We start from the raw sequence: 15,390 nt of genomic DNA on the forward strand, positions 1-15,390 counted from the left end.
GATACACACATGCAATGGAATATTACTCAGCTGTAGAAGGAATGAAATAATGCCATTTGCCGGACATGGATGGACCTAAAGATTATCCTATTAAGGGAAGTTAGTCAGTGAAAGACAAACCTGATATGATATCACTTATATACGGAATCTTTAAAAAAGGATACAAATAAACTTATTTGCAGAAGAAACAGACTCAGACTTTGAAAACAAACTTACAGTTACCAAAGGGAACAGGTTAGCTGGGGGGAGGGATGGACTGGGGATTTGGGTCTGGCATATGGCACATGGTGGTATATGAAATGATTTGGCCACTGGGGACCTGCTGTATAGTGCAGGGAACCCTACCCAATGTTCTGTGATCATCTAGATGGGAAAAGAATCTGGAAAGGAATCTGAAAAAGCATGGATGTGTGTACATGTATAACTGAATCACTTTGTTGTACAGCAGAAATCATCACAACAATGTAAATCAAGACACTTCAATAAAACTTTAAACAGTGGAAAAAAAAAAAAAAAAAACCTAAAAAAAGGCTTTCTGGTTCCAGAGTCTGTGCTTTTAACCATTATTCTAAAACTAATCTCAAATGAAAGGACAGATCCCTCAGCCACTTCTCAGAACAACCCCACTGCCTATGGTTTTCTCAGGCACTATACAATACTGATCATCATTTTTGTTTTCTTTGCCACTTTCCCCAATTTGCTAGCTTCTTCCTAATGGCACTTAGATGTGTTCAAGTTTCCCCATTTTTTTTTTTCCAGGGCCGCACCTGCAGCACCTGGAGGTTTCCAGGCTAAGGGTTGAATCAGAGCTATAGCTGCTGGCCTACAGCAACGCCGGATCTGAGCCACATCTGCGACCTACACCACAGCTGATGGCAAATGCTGGATCTTTAACCCACTGAGCTAGGTCAGGGATCAAACCCGCAACCTCATGGTGCCCAGTCAGATTCGTTAACCACTGCACCATGACGGGAACTCCAAGTTTCCCAAATCTTAAACATATAATTGCTTTTCAGGAGTTTACATTATGGTTCAAAGGGTTAAGAACATGACTAGTATCCAAGAGGATGCAGGTTCAATCCTTGGCCTCACTCAGTGGGTTAAGAATCCAGTGTTATAGGTCACAGATGTGGCTCAGATCTGGCGTTGCTGTGGCTATGGTGTAGGTGGCAGCTGGAGCACCGATTCAACCCTAGCCTGGAAATTTCCACATGCCATGGGTATGGCCCTAAACAACAACAACAACAACAACAACAACAAAACAAAAAACAAACAAAAAAACCCCAAAGAAACAAAAACAGAGGGAAAAAACCATATAATTGCTTCCATCACAATTACTCTTACAACTAAGCTATTTCCACATTCTTTTTATTGCCATTAAAGCCAAACTTAAGAGAATTGTCCACACTAACTAACCCTACCCCCTTAGAACTACTTATTCCTCAAATATATTCCAATCTGTAAAATGGAGCTATAACTCCTCCAGGAGACTTTACTTCTAAGTTCACTTTTGTCACTGAATGTGATGAGATTTTTAAAAAATCCTGTCTTGACATCTCAGTAGTTTTTAACACAGTGAAGTCTTTTGTTCTCTTGGCTAAACTGGTCTCCTTGTCTACTCCTTTATCATTTAAAAGCTCATTTTAGAGTGACAAGTTACCAAAAGTAGTTAAGAAGTTATATGCATTTTTGGCTTTACATTTGTTAAGTTTAATTGAAATTTTAAAACATTTTTTTAAATGATGGCGGTTTGGCGGTAAAACAAATTAGAAATTGTGAATGCAGAAATATATGGGAATAGCAACATGGCATGAATTTGATGGTGCAGCAAGGCTTAGTCAATGGAGGAATCACTGCATCTCCACATTTACTTGTGGGGTAGCAGTTAATTTTTCCATGGTACTGAAAAACAGATACCAAAAATAGATGAAGATGGACTGTATTTTTTTTACTGAATTCTATGCACAAAGACTGTCTTTCACATGCTAAGCTGGAAATTACTGGCAGCAAAATTGCATAATGGAGTTCAGTGGCTTGCAAGAAAATTTTGGAAGCAAAAATAGGGTTCATTTGTAAGAAATTCTATACAAATAACATTCCTGATAACAAGGTGTGATTGTGTGCATGTATGTGTGTGTGTGTGTGAGAGAGAGAGACAGAGAGAGAGAGAGAGACAGAGAGAGAGAAAGTGAGAGAGAGAGGGAGAGATGACATCAGTACCATGGAGGCAAGCTTGACTGTAAATAGAAAAACATTTTTAGGAGAACATCCAGTTGATTTCACTTATGTGCACTTTTCTATATGTGACCAAGAGTGTATATAATGAAATTATCTAAAAAAACATGAAATATGTAAATCTAAGCAATCAAAAGTATTGTGCCATAGTTTATCTACTAGTCGTTATTTGCTTTCTTCATGAAAACAGTACATTTTACAATTAATGGCATTACAGACCCAATGAAATACAATATGCTACTATATACAGTGTGTGACTATTTGATTATTTTTCATCTTCTCCTCTAGGGTATAGGCTCCATGAGGAGGATATTTATCGTTCTATGCAAGCAATTTATCGTCTGCAGCAAGGCTTGACACATAACATGGATGAACTTTCTGTCATTTGTAAAAGTAAAGATGAGTTTTTCTTATTTAATTACTTTAATGCTTAATTCCAAATCTCTTTAAGATTAAAAAACTCTTCCAACCAAGGAAGTGATTCCACTTTCTAGGGCCATCTAGTGTCTTGAGGTTCCCATTGACCAGAAGTCCATGTCTTTGGCATGGTATGAAGCTTTTGCTATTTTTCTATGGACAGTTTATGTCCTATCTATAGTGACATCAAAGGGGACTTCTTAAACTTAAGAATCCGGAGCTCTTATGGCCCACATTCCTGGGTTTAAGTCACATCATCAACCAATTCTTCTGACATTATTTACTTTCATATCTTTCAAGCACTTCTAAGTTTGCATATAACTCTCTTAATTATCCATTTGGGTTCTGCATTATGTCTGGCTTTCTTGAGATATTTATAATGTCTTCCCATATATGTGTATGTACATATATACATATATTCTTTCCAGTATATCAGCATCACAGGTATTATATAATATTAAAATTATATCTGGTTGAACTCTCGATAGTTTTTATTGGATGGTTTTATCTGGCTCAATAATTATAACCTTGAAATCTTATTAATGATATATTGCACAGCAGAAACTTTTTTAAGGTTAAAATCAGAAGCTGGAGTTCCCGTAGCGGCGCAGTGGTTAACGAATCTGACTAGGAACCATGAGGTTGCGGGTTCAGTCCCTGCTCTTGCTCAGTGGGTTAACAATCCTGCATTGCTGTGAGCTGTGGTGTAGGTTGCAGATGTGGCTCGGATCCCGCGTTGCTGTGGCTCTGGTGTAGGCTGGTGGCTACAGCTCTGATTGGACCCCTAGCCTAGGAACCTCCATATTCCGCGGGAGTGGCCCAAGAAATAGCAAAAAGACAAAAACAAAACAAAACAAAACAAAACAAAATCAGAAGCTGTAATGATCACATACATAAGAATGAATTAACTTCCAAATATTACAGAATTATTATATAGAAACCAACAATGTTATACTACATCTACCTTTACCTTGTCTCCCTAAGTTTCACCAGCCTGTGAGCAGATAAGGACGCCCCCTGGCAACTTACCCTTTGAGCAGACAGGAGAACGCTCATGCTCAGCAAAGGGCCTTGCTTGGTATTTTAGAGAGTGTCTCACATTGTCTCACAGACAAGTCTGGTCCCACCAACAGCCTCCACCACCCCTGCCATCTTCCTTTGGGCACTGGCACCTACCTACTCATCTTTACGCTTTCCATTTGGGCCTTGGTGAAATGTATTGCTGCTTTACTAGGTACCTCAGTCCCCTGCCATAAGCTACTGTCACTCTGCCATATGCTGCTGCTTAAGTACCAAAGTCTTAATGCCCAATGAATGATGTGGTTCAGAGGGAACTGAATGAACACTGTGTGATCCTCTGAGTTACACTGTGTCAGAGCGGAGAGGAAGCCCTGCTGTACATCTTTTAGTCAAATACTTTTTGCCCTTTTAACTTATTACCTGTATCTGCATAGAAACTCTTAGGCATTGGAATAGAGGAAAGACCAGAGGGTTAATATTCCAGAATTACCAGCTCCTCAAAAGCACTGCTGAATGTGTGTAATTGGGTCTAATTCCTTGGGTTTGGCTCCTTTTTTGCTAAGGACGGGCTGTCCCAGGAGGTTCCTCAGCCACTTCCTAGGCCTGTCCCAACAGTTCCTAGAGTACCTTCACTGCTTAGGCCCAAGCTTGATTTGTGCTCAGATCTTAAAATTATAACCTGGAAAATGCACAATACTGCCTGATTGGGCAATACAAAAAGTATATTTATCTCTTTTTTGTGGCTTATTATAATTGGCCAAATTTTTTTAAATCAATTCTAAAGGAATTTTAAAATGTCGTCTTTGTACATCATTGATACTTTCCTTTTTACAAAGGAATGTGGTTTTGCTTTGGTTTGGATGCTGATATTAGGCTAGAGATTCTTTTACTTAAAAGTGCTTCTTGTAGTTAATAGTGTCACTTTACAGTGATTAAGACTGACACAGGCTCCTGTTTTGGGCACAGGCTTGTCTGAAAATGCTCTCAGGTTCTAATGACAGTCTGGTGCAGCTTCTTAATGTGGCCTTAGACCATTCAGTCTCTTTTTCTGTACTGAACTCTACTCATAAAACTGGGCTAATATATCCCACAAAGGGTTTCTGAGAATTAATTATTTACTTTTCATATGAAGTTTGGAAGTAGTAGAGAAGAATGGATGAGTTCAATGTCATAATCTCCTTGTTTTGCAAAATGGTAGGTTTTTAGAGTTAAAACAAACAAGGCCAAGCGTGACCAGGAAAAAAACCTCCCCTACTAATTCTGCCTACAATAGCTTTGGCACTTCTGTGCGAAGCAAATTCATGTAGCTAGGCACACTCTGATAGCTAGAGCCAATTCTCACCACCTGCTCTCCCTCATTATATTCTCACGGCTTGATTTCTCATTTCTTTTGGGTCAGAATTCCTTTGACCACACTATTTAAATTAAATTTCTCTCCTCACTTTCCAACACTCTTTACGTCCTTGCCCAGTTATACATTATAACACTCAGCACTGCCTCACATTATATGTACATAATATATAAGTACCTAATATATTATAAGCATTATATATGTATATATACACATATACATATGTATTTATAACATATTTTGCCTATCCACTCTCTCTCTCCACTAATATAAGCTTTGTCATGGCAGGAGTTTAAACTGTATTGGTCTCCACCGCATCTTCAGGATCAGATCAGGACCTGGCACACATTAAATTTCAAAAAGGAGCTGTTAGGTGACCCAAGGAATGACTAATTTCCTGCCTATAGCTCTAGGAAGTTAGCCCAGATTATAGATAAACTAATGTGTTTTTTCTTTGTAGTTGTTGTTTTTTGGTTTTTTTCTTTTTTAACCATGAAAAATAAATGGATTTAGATTGGGCTTTATGTATATAAAATTTTGTTACTTTACAATGCTGTATCTGAAAGTTCATTCATTCTCATCACAACAAATATACAAACAATAACAACAATAATAGCAATCACTGGAAAAAAAATAGCAAAGATATTTGAGTGATCTCTTTGGAGAAGGCATTAGAAGAAATGATCTCCCTTCCACTCCATTTCTTCCAATTGAATGTACCCAGCGTTCCTATGGGTACCATAATTTAGATGAGAAAACTGAGAGCAAAAGTAAAAGTTCCCAAAGTCTATGAGTGGTAACAGTGATTGAATGATGACAACCTGAAATAAGAGTCTGAGCTATAGGCAGTAATTCAAGGCAATTATTTATTTTGTCTAGACCCGAGGTGGTTACCAGTTTTATGCAACTTTTTTCTGTTTATATCTTAGAGGAGGAACTCTTTAATTTTCTAGTTACATGAAGCAAATAGAGAAGGGGTGGATTGATTGATAAATTTTCTCTCTAGGTTAAAAAAATTCTGCTCATCATATTCCAAAGAGTATAATGTTTAATTATTTTTCTTAAGGAAGGTATATTATCATTTTAGATTAAACACCTGTGGAGCCCAACTAATAGCTACTCTGTATTAAATTCAGGTCTAGTAATTTCATAATTAAACTCCCTTTGACTGGGTCTAAAATGAATCATACTTATTTCAAAATTCCAGATTTCTAATCTGATACAATTTCTTGGTCATAACTTCTCTGAAATTTGTATTATAACTTCTCTGAATTTTTTTTTTTTTGTCTTTTGTCTTTTTAGGGCTGCACCTGTGGTATACGGAAGTTCCCAGGCTAGGGGTCTAATCAGAGATATTGCTGCCGGCCTATGCCAGAGCTGTAGAAACACCAGATCCAAGCTGCATCTGTGACCTACACCACAGCTCACAGCAAAGCTGGATCCTTAATCCACTGAGCCAGGCCAGGGACTGAACCCACAACCTCATGGCTCCTAGTTGATTCATTTCTTCTGTGCACAATGGGAACTCCTCTCTGAAATTTGTATCATAATTTCTCTGAAATTACTCTGATGGAAAAATATGCCCTTGATTTTAATTTTCCATCTTTATAACTGAGGATCCAGTTCTTCTGAAAATAGATGGATTTCCTATAAAGAATTTCAGCAAAGATCTTATTATGCTATCACAAACATCCATACATATGAAAGGAAGCATATAGACAAGCATAAAATAGTAAGCATAAAATATTTTAATGATATATATCCTCTTTATTTTATGACAGATGATCTATAATGACCCAAGAAATACCATCTTCCATTTGGGGCCTGATTAGCAACAAAATTTCTTAACACTTTGCATTATTCTCCTGAATAATGTACTTTTTAAAGTTAATGTACTTAGAATTTACCTGATCCTTTAGGAACTTTATTTTTCCCTCAATAAAAGCTTATCATTTTGTTATTAGAGAGAAGCAGATATTGGTTTTCTTGGAAACAAATATTTGCACAAAAACATGGCAGAACAAAACTGCTATACCTGAAAAATAACCTAAATCTGGGACTTTTATGTGAGTATATTTGTACTATTTTCTCTACTTGTATCAGAGAAAAATATAGATTAAAAATATTGCAGTATTTTGACTTCTATTTTAAATGTATTTATTTGAATATTATTTAGTTGATAAAATTTGCAGCATAAACCATGGATACTTGAGACTTTAGTTTCTTGGTATTGATTTATTTTGTATTCAGATTGAATGATGTGTAGTTGTTAACTGACCGATTTATTTAAGAAAAGGTACATTTTTGGTATCCATAATGTGTAAGACACAGTCAGAATGATAAAACTGGAGAAGATTATTCTTTCCACTACAGAGTTTATGTTATGATGAAGAAAACATACATACTAACAGGAAACTTCGGTAAGAATGATAAACTGAGATGAGATGGGTTCAGCTGTAAACAATCAGAACTTTAAGCTTCAGCTGGATGGAGGTACTATTTCTAAAAAGACACTACTCCCATGGGATTGACAGCCTGTTTAAAAAAAAAAAAAAAAAAAAAGTTTGGCCTTAGTGGGACTCTTGCAGAATCAAACATAAAGCAGCCCCTACAAAATGCCCATACAACCAGGGATCTGTGGCACTTCCATGAAATTAATAATTGCTGAGGATGAGTTCATTAATCAAACTTACAAAACAGAAGAAGAAAAAGTCAACTTACCAGGAAGAGTTTACAGATACAACAGATCAGAGAATACACCTTAAATGTCTGCTAAGATAAGAAAAGAATCAACTAAAAAAAATGAGATGTTCTAGGGAAAAAATATAGATTTGAAAGAAAATATATCAAACTGAAATTCTAGAAATGAAAAACACAGTAATTAAAAAAAATAGACAAAAGAATAAACTACCTTTATGGAAAAAAGACTTGGTACTCATAAAGATGCTCTCAGAGAAATTATCAGAATGTAACATAGGGGGATAAGGGATCTATTAGATCTATTAGAATGATAAAACTGGAAAAGGTTATTTTATTATTATCACTTGCATTTTAAAGGAGTTCCAGAAAGGGAAAAAATGAAAAAGAGGCACATTTGAAAAAGGTACTGTCTGAAATCATTTTGTAATAGAGAAAGAAAACCCATAAATTCTCAGATTGAAAAATCTCTTCTAATCCTAATAAGAAGAAATGAAACCAAACACATGGCAGAATACATAGATTAAATCTTTAGACTATCAAAGCTAAATATAATTTTTTTCAATTATATGGAGGAAACAGAATCCCTAAAAAGTAAAGTTTCTGACTGACTTATCATGAGCAACAGAGGCCAGAAGTGTCTGAAGATATGAGTCAACCCAGAATTCTGAAATGAATTAAGCTTTTATTGGGAAAAAAAAAAGGTGAATTTTCAGATTTACAAAGTCTAAGAATTTATTACTACCAGATTCTCTCTGAATAAACCACTAAAGTTTATCTGTCAGTAAGAATAGAATCAAAGACAAAAAGAAAGATTGGTGCACAAAAAGCAAGAGCAAGCAAGTAAAGTATTTGGTAAATCTAATTTTCTCTATAACTTTTAGTAATGGCATTATTATTACCAATATTTTAGAACAAAAGTAAGTAGCTCTACATTAATAATCAACAATGCCTTGGAGAATATGGGACTGTCTGCAATATTCTTATTGTTAAGGTGAAGGACAGAAATAACTAATTTTGAATATTATCCAGTTAAGCATGCATGCTAAAATTTTTATATTCCATCAAATAAATAGAATAAAAGGCATGTAACTTTGAAACCAGTGAAGGACAAACACACACAAACACACATACTTACACACAGAAAAGGAAATAGGAATAGATAGACGGTAATAATTCTGAAAATTAGGAGTTCCTGTGGTGGCACAGTGGTAACAAACCTGACTAGTATTCATGAGGACGTGGGTTCGATCTCTGGTCTTACTCAGTGGGTCAAGGATCCCATGTTGCTCTGAGCTGTGATGTAGATCACAGACATGGCTCAGATCTGGTGTTGCTGTGGCTGTGGTGTAGGCCAGCAGCTGTAGCTCTGATTTGACCCCTAGCCTGGGAACTGCCATATGCCTCTGGTGGAACCCTAAAAAAAAAAAAAATCTAATACAAAAGAAAATTTTGCTAGGTAGAAGGTACAAAGTAAAATTAAAATGTATCTTTAATAGAAATTGATATAAATGGGTTAATATATCTTCTTATATCAGAAACTACATTGATAAAAGAATGTGATATATGCTACATCTGATTTATATGTAGCCTGTCAAGGACTAAGGAGGGGAGGTCAATATGGAGTGACTTCTTCTAGGAGGTGGGATTTTATCTTTGAAAATTAGCTTTGGAAGAAAGGGCAGAATTTATCTGGTTTATATTTGGGATGTGTATGTGAAAAATGCATTTTTTGGCCAGTGTAAAATAATGAAGCACCATTCTAGAGAGGCAAAGTGCAAAACATATCTGTTGTATTGTATGAGAGGAAATAAGCACAGCAGTATATTTGAAGCAAAACTGTTATGTGATAGATAAATAGGATTCTCTTACTGGAAGAATCTGCATTAGAATATGAGAATTAGTGATGACAACAAGCAGGAATCTGTAATAAAGTCGATCTAAGTTTGTGCACTGAATAAATGTGCACAAAATAAACACTATAACAGTGTATTCATATGGAATATGAAGAAAATAATAAAGATTTAATGTATTTTTGAGTATTAAGTTAGATAATTTTTAAGAGATCCATTTATTATTTGGCTAATGTTAGGATCATTATTTTTATAATGTGCTTTCTTCTGTAACATAGAGGCTGAAACTCTCCACATTTTTCTCTTTGGAAGGGAGTGGAAAGATGTTTTTTGATGGTTGGTAGGGAGTCTGGTTGAGAATGAGATCCATAGAGATGCATGTTTGGAATGAACTCTATAGATACTTTGCAAGAGACTGAACATGGCCTGAGTGCTCCATGAGGGAACCCAGTTCATTTGTGTCTTCCAATCAATATAAGGCCACTTTATAGTAAGGGACTAATGAATAGTTTTCATTATAAAAAAGCATATAGAAGAGTTGAAGGAGAGGATAGCCTCTAAGATACAATAATTTCCCTCAAAATGTTTAACGTTTAAACTGCAACATCATGATAGGAAATAAAGCATATTAAAGGAGTGTTATTCCAAAGAGTTCACCAGTGGTAAGCACATAAGCAAATTTATTTATGTACTGAAAAGACACATATTCTTTCTAAGATTGTTACAGAAAGTTAAAACCCATATAATGTTAATTTAGAAGTATTCAGTCTCCCAGAACCTCTAATTTTGGAGGTAGAAAAGGTGAAAAAAGATATGCTATTGCAGCAGTGGTCTTCAAACTGACACAAACTTCTGACTTTCTAGGGAGTACATGGGCATGAATAAGTTAGAGACAAAAATGGTCCAGACCCTCAAATTTTATATATACCCTTTCCTAATATTAGCCTACTTCTGGTCCTCATTTCTTTTCCAAACACTCCTTTCACAATAACTCATTTCCCCTTTTGTAATAAAAAGGAATACCTTTCATCCATCAATGAAGCATCACTATAGAGGAGAAAACACCAAACATTTCTAAAGAAGCAAATATAGAGACGACTGAAAAAAGCCTGAGACACTAGGAGAGCCCTATGATCCTAAAGTCCCTGTAAGATGTTAAAGTGACCACATCATAATATACTCTATGGTCAAAATTTTCACATGATTGCAAACCTGTGCATTATGTATATATGTATGCACATTAGTATGTGTGTATGCATGTGTTTATGTATCTATCTTTTTCATCTGTCATCTGTTACTTGTCTTGAGGCTCAGGCATTAGACAAGGTAATAAGTATATTAATACACTTACCAGAATTTGTTAGGGAGGATAAAATTTTCTGGCAGAAGTCTGACTTGCCAATTGTTTTAATAATGAGGGCTTGCTTTATCATTAAGTCAAGCTGTACATATTTTCATACTTTGGAAGATCTGGACTTGAAGCTCAAAATATTTTCATGAAAATACATGCAAAGTAAATTTTAAAGAACCATATATATTAAGGCAGAAATATATACTTGACAAATATTAAACTTGGACATTTTAAATGTAAAATGTTTGGTCAGGAAAATAGAAACCACTCTATATACTTTAAGCAGGAATGAAATTAAATAGCAAATTAGGGACTTACAAAACCACTGAAAGAGATGGATGATGAAATTTTCAGGAAAACCTCCACTACTTTCAGATTCACTCATAGCTTTTGGAGAATTAAGAAACTGCAAGGATCTCAGGAAAGTCCACCAAGGATTATAGCTGCCTAGAACATTAGGTACACTGACTTGCCAGCACATTTCTTGAAGTTATTGCAAAACCAGTGGCTATTGCAGCTTCAGCCTCTGCTAGAGAAACAATATGGCTTCTGTCCTTGCTTACATTTTGTTTGTTTGTTTGTTTGTTTGTATTTTGCCTTTTCTAGGGCCGCTTCCCAAGGCATACAGAGGTTCCTAGGCTAGGGGTCCAATCAGAGCTGTAGCCACCAGCCTACGCCAGAGCCACAGCAACATGGGATCCTAGCCACATCTGCGACCTACCCCACAGCTCACAGCAATGCCAGATCCTTAACCCATTGAGCAAGGCCAGGGATCAAACCCTCAACCTCATGGTTCCTAGTCGGATTCGTTAACCACTGCGCCACCACGGGAACTCCCCCTGCTTACATTTTGTAAGCCTCCTGCAAAATGCTTCTCACTGGCAGAATGTCGTCAGGACTCTGCTGCCAAGCATTTTTTTTTTTTAAATGTGTTTTCAAGGTTTCCAGCCTCTTTGATGGAGTAAAGAGAATAAAAGGGAATAAAATTGTGCTTACTTGCCAATAGGAAAAGTGGTTAAAATGTTAAATGTACTTCTTTTCCCAAAAAAACCCTTTAAGGGTTAAGCAAACAAGAATTTTGAAGGCTAATATTCTAGAGAGCTATAATCAGCTCTGGTTGTCATAACAAAGACTGGGTGGCCTAGTGGCACAGGGGAAATGAATCTGACTAGGAATCATGAGGTTGCTGGTCTGACCCCCCTGACCTCATTCAGTGGTTAAGGATCCAGTGTTGCTGTGAACTGTGGTGTAGGTGGCAGATGCAGCTCGGATCTGGCATTTCTGTGGCTGTGGGGTAGGCTGGCAGCTACACCTCCGATTAGACCCCTAGCCTGGGAACCTCCATACGCTGTGGATGTGGCCCTAAAAAGACAAGAAAAAAAAAATTTTGGGTGGCTTAAATAATGGACACTTATTTCTCACAGTTCTGGAGGCTGGGGGGTCCAAGGTCAAGGTGCAGGCTGATTTGGTCCCCAGCTATAAAGATGAAAATTTAAAATAAAAGCCATCTTTTTATTTTTTACATTTAAAAAATTTTTATTTGCATATTAAAAATTGTGCATTCCATTAATTAAAATCACTTGAACAACAACAACAAAAAATGGCACTCTGATTAAACTGCATTTAACACCCTGTAGGAAACCTTGGACCAGTTCGCTTTTTACTCTAAATTCCACGCAGCTTCCTCCTTCACCAAATGCAAGTTCTTTTCCTTTTGTGCCAGCCACACAGGCAGATGGAAGAGGCAGGCTCCGCTTTCGTGTCAGCAATTCTCCATTCTTTGATGTGAAAAGGGGCAGCATGGTCATTCAAACTTGATCCAACCTCTTTGCATCTTACAAAGTTAAACACTTAGAAGTAAAATAGTAAGGCAATGCTCGTGGAATGTACATTGCATACTGGCGGCGCGAGTCTCATTACTACTTGCCTGCTTGCTTCTTCTGTTCAATTGTTTCTTTTGAAGGCAGTGGATTTTTCTCTTGCGTTTCTGTCTTCGATTTCGACTTATCGAATTTCTCAATCTCAGCCATATCGGGTTTGTCAGATGTGGCTGCAGAGGAAGCAGAGCGAGGTGCGAACAAGGAAGAAGAGTCGGCTCTACCCCGGCATCTTTTTCGTTAGAATAATTTCAGAGAAATTAAGATACAAAAGTTATGACTGAAAACCTGTATCATACTGGAAATCTGGAATTTTGAAATAAGCGTATCTATTCTTCTTCACTGCTTCTGAACTTCATATGAAAAGTAAATACTTAATTCTCAGAAACCTTTGAGGGGTATATTAGCACAGTTTTATAAGTAGAGTTCAGTACAGAAAGGGAGACTAATGATTCCAAGGTCCCATTAGGAAGTTGCACCAGACTCTCAAAGGCCCCACCTTCAAACACTAGCACCTTTGGAGTTAGGGTTCCTCATACAAGTTCCAGAGGGACACAGATACTCAGTCTATATCATAAGTGCGTTCTCACTTTTTATCCTCCAGCACACATCCACTTTCTGCTGTGTCCTCTCAGCCACTTTTTCAAGTTGGCCGTTTTCCTTACATTTACATTTCTGGCTCCCTGCTATGACCACCTGCTAAATTTTTTAACATCTAAAAAGTTGTCTCAAAATTCACGTGTATCAGAGTTATGTGCTTGGACCCCGAGTTTGCTGACTTACCACTGCTGGTCCAAGGAATAGTTTCTTGTTAATTCTGTCCAGTGAATTCTGCCCAAAGAGTTACCAATCATACTTCATGATTTAAAAAAAAAAATTAATAAGTTATAAATGACTTTTTTGGTGTATGTTCTAAGTTTTTTTTTTTCTCAAGGTAAAATACAGGTAACATAAAATTAACCATTTTACTGTACAATTGAGGGATATTCAGTACATTCAAAATGTTATGTAGCCATTCCCTCTCTCTGCCTTCAAATAATTTCATCACTCCAAAAAGAAACCCCATACCCACTGAGCAGTCACTCCTCATTCTCCTTTCTTCCAGGCCCTGGCAACCATTAATTTATTTTCTGTCTCTATGGATTTATCTATCCTGGATATTTAATGTAAATGGAACTATATATAATATGTGATGTTTTATGTCTGACTTCTTTTAGCATAGTATTTTCGTTTCATTCACATCGATCAACAACGTATCAATACTTCACTCTTTTTTATGTCTGAATATTTCCTTGTATGGCTATACACATTTTGTTCATTCATTCTGTTGTTGGACATTTGGTTTGTTCCAAACTTTCAGCTAGGGGAATAGTGATGCTATGAACATTTGTATATCCAATATGTTTTCATACTGAGAGAAGTATCTGCTGTGTCTGTCCTCTATAGTTCTTCACTGGATGCAGAAGCTGCTGTGAGGGGCTTGTTTTATAGGTTTTAAAAATTAAAATTTTATAGATGTGAGTAAAGCTACAAGCCAGAGTTGAACCTGATAGACAGTATTAGATAATGCTCTGTATCTGATCACCTTGAAATTATGAATAGATTGTTTTAAGAACAAAATGTTTAACCCATATTGCTGAAGTGACCTAACAAAGATTCTATTCCTATTTCTTTTAATCAATTGAAGGAAAATTTAGGTTGACTATGAATATCTGATTTTATTTTTACTTAAACATTTTTCATGAAGTATATTATCAGTGAGAGTTTTTTTTTTTTTTTTTCCAAAGTTGGAGCTGTAGACTCATTGCACTAGAATAACTAGTGGTTCCAGTTGCTGCGCTTCATTACAGACTGAGTGAATCACTAACTCTGGATAATAGACCCCGAAATTTAATAACCTTCCTAGGTGTTTTTCTGTAACACTAAACTTGGGAATTACTGCTCCACAGATATGTTATGATGACAAAACTTTCACCATATTTGGCTTTGGAAGGCATTTTACAAATTTGCAATCTGGTTTGCAAACACTCCATTACTTCCACTTGAAATTATTTTTTAAAAGTTTTAAGTTGATATTTGAAGAAATTTACATGCTAAATTGTACGTTTGTAAAAAAAATTGTATTTTTTGGTTTTGAACTCAAAATGCTCTATTTTCTAGTTGGTATACTGCATTGAAACTGCATAGCTTTCATGATATTTAACATTTCTCATCAAACTGTTGCTATTTTTATTTTTACTGTATGAGAATATGGAATATATTTATGGCACTGTGTTATATTGTTTTTGGCTACCAAACATACTTCCTGTGGAACTATAATTGGTAGGCATCAATCATTATTCATTGTAGAAAATTTAATATATCAATCAAGAACATCATGTTCTTATTTGGCTGGAATAGACAGATTCCAAGAATAATCTTCCCTCATTTATCATCATCTTGAGAAAAGTATTATAAACCCATATCTCTTATCCCATCTATAACATGTAGCAACATGTAAAATATATCTTCAATTTATTTGGATGCCTATATATGTCAAATGTTTTGATATATTGAACTAATATCCTCTTTTTTATTCATAAACCTATG

The 15,390-nt window shown here is 36.0% G+C and overlaps 2 protein-coding genes across 2 annotated transcripts in view; one reads left to right on the forward strand and one right to left on the reverse strand.

Annotated features, from left to right (window-relative positions):
• LOC106504681 (uncharacterized) overlaps positions 1-15,390 on the forward strand; it is an 86,842-nt gene that overhangs the window by 51,086 nt on the left and 20,366 nt on the right. The window lies entirely within an intron of this gene.
• LOC146400829 (thymosin beta-4-like) lies at positions 12,743-12,966 on the reverse strand. The gene has a single exon (XM_084973912.1). The coding sequence runs from the start codon at positions 12,952-12,954 to the stop codon at positions 12,844-12,846; it is 111 nt and encodes a 36-aa protein (XP_084830038.1). The 5' UTR covers positions 12,955-12,966; the 3' UTR covers positions 12,743-12,843.

The sequence above is a fragment of the Sus scrofa genome, chromosome 8 (assembly GCF_054392235.1).
Source record: "Sus scrofa isolate SSC_HxYL_T2T_F1_AM1 chromosome 8, Sscrofa_HxYL_maternal_Yorkshire_Landrace_v2.0, whole genome shotgun sequence".
NCBI lineage: Eukaryota > Metazoa > Chordata > Mammalia > Artiodactyla > Suidae > Sus > Sus scrofa.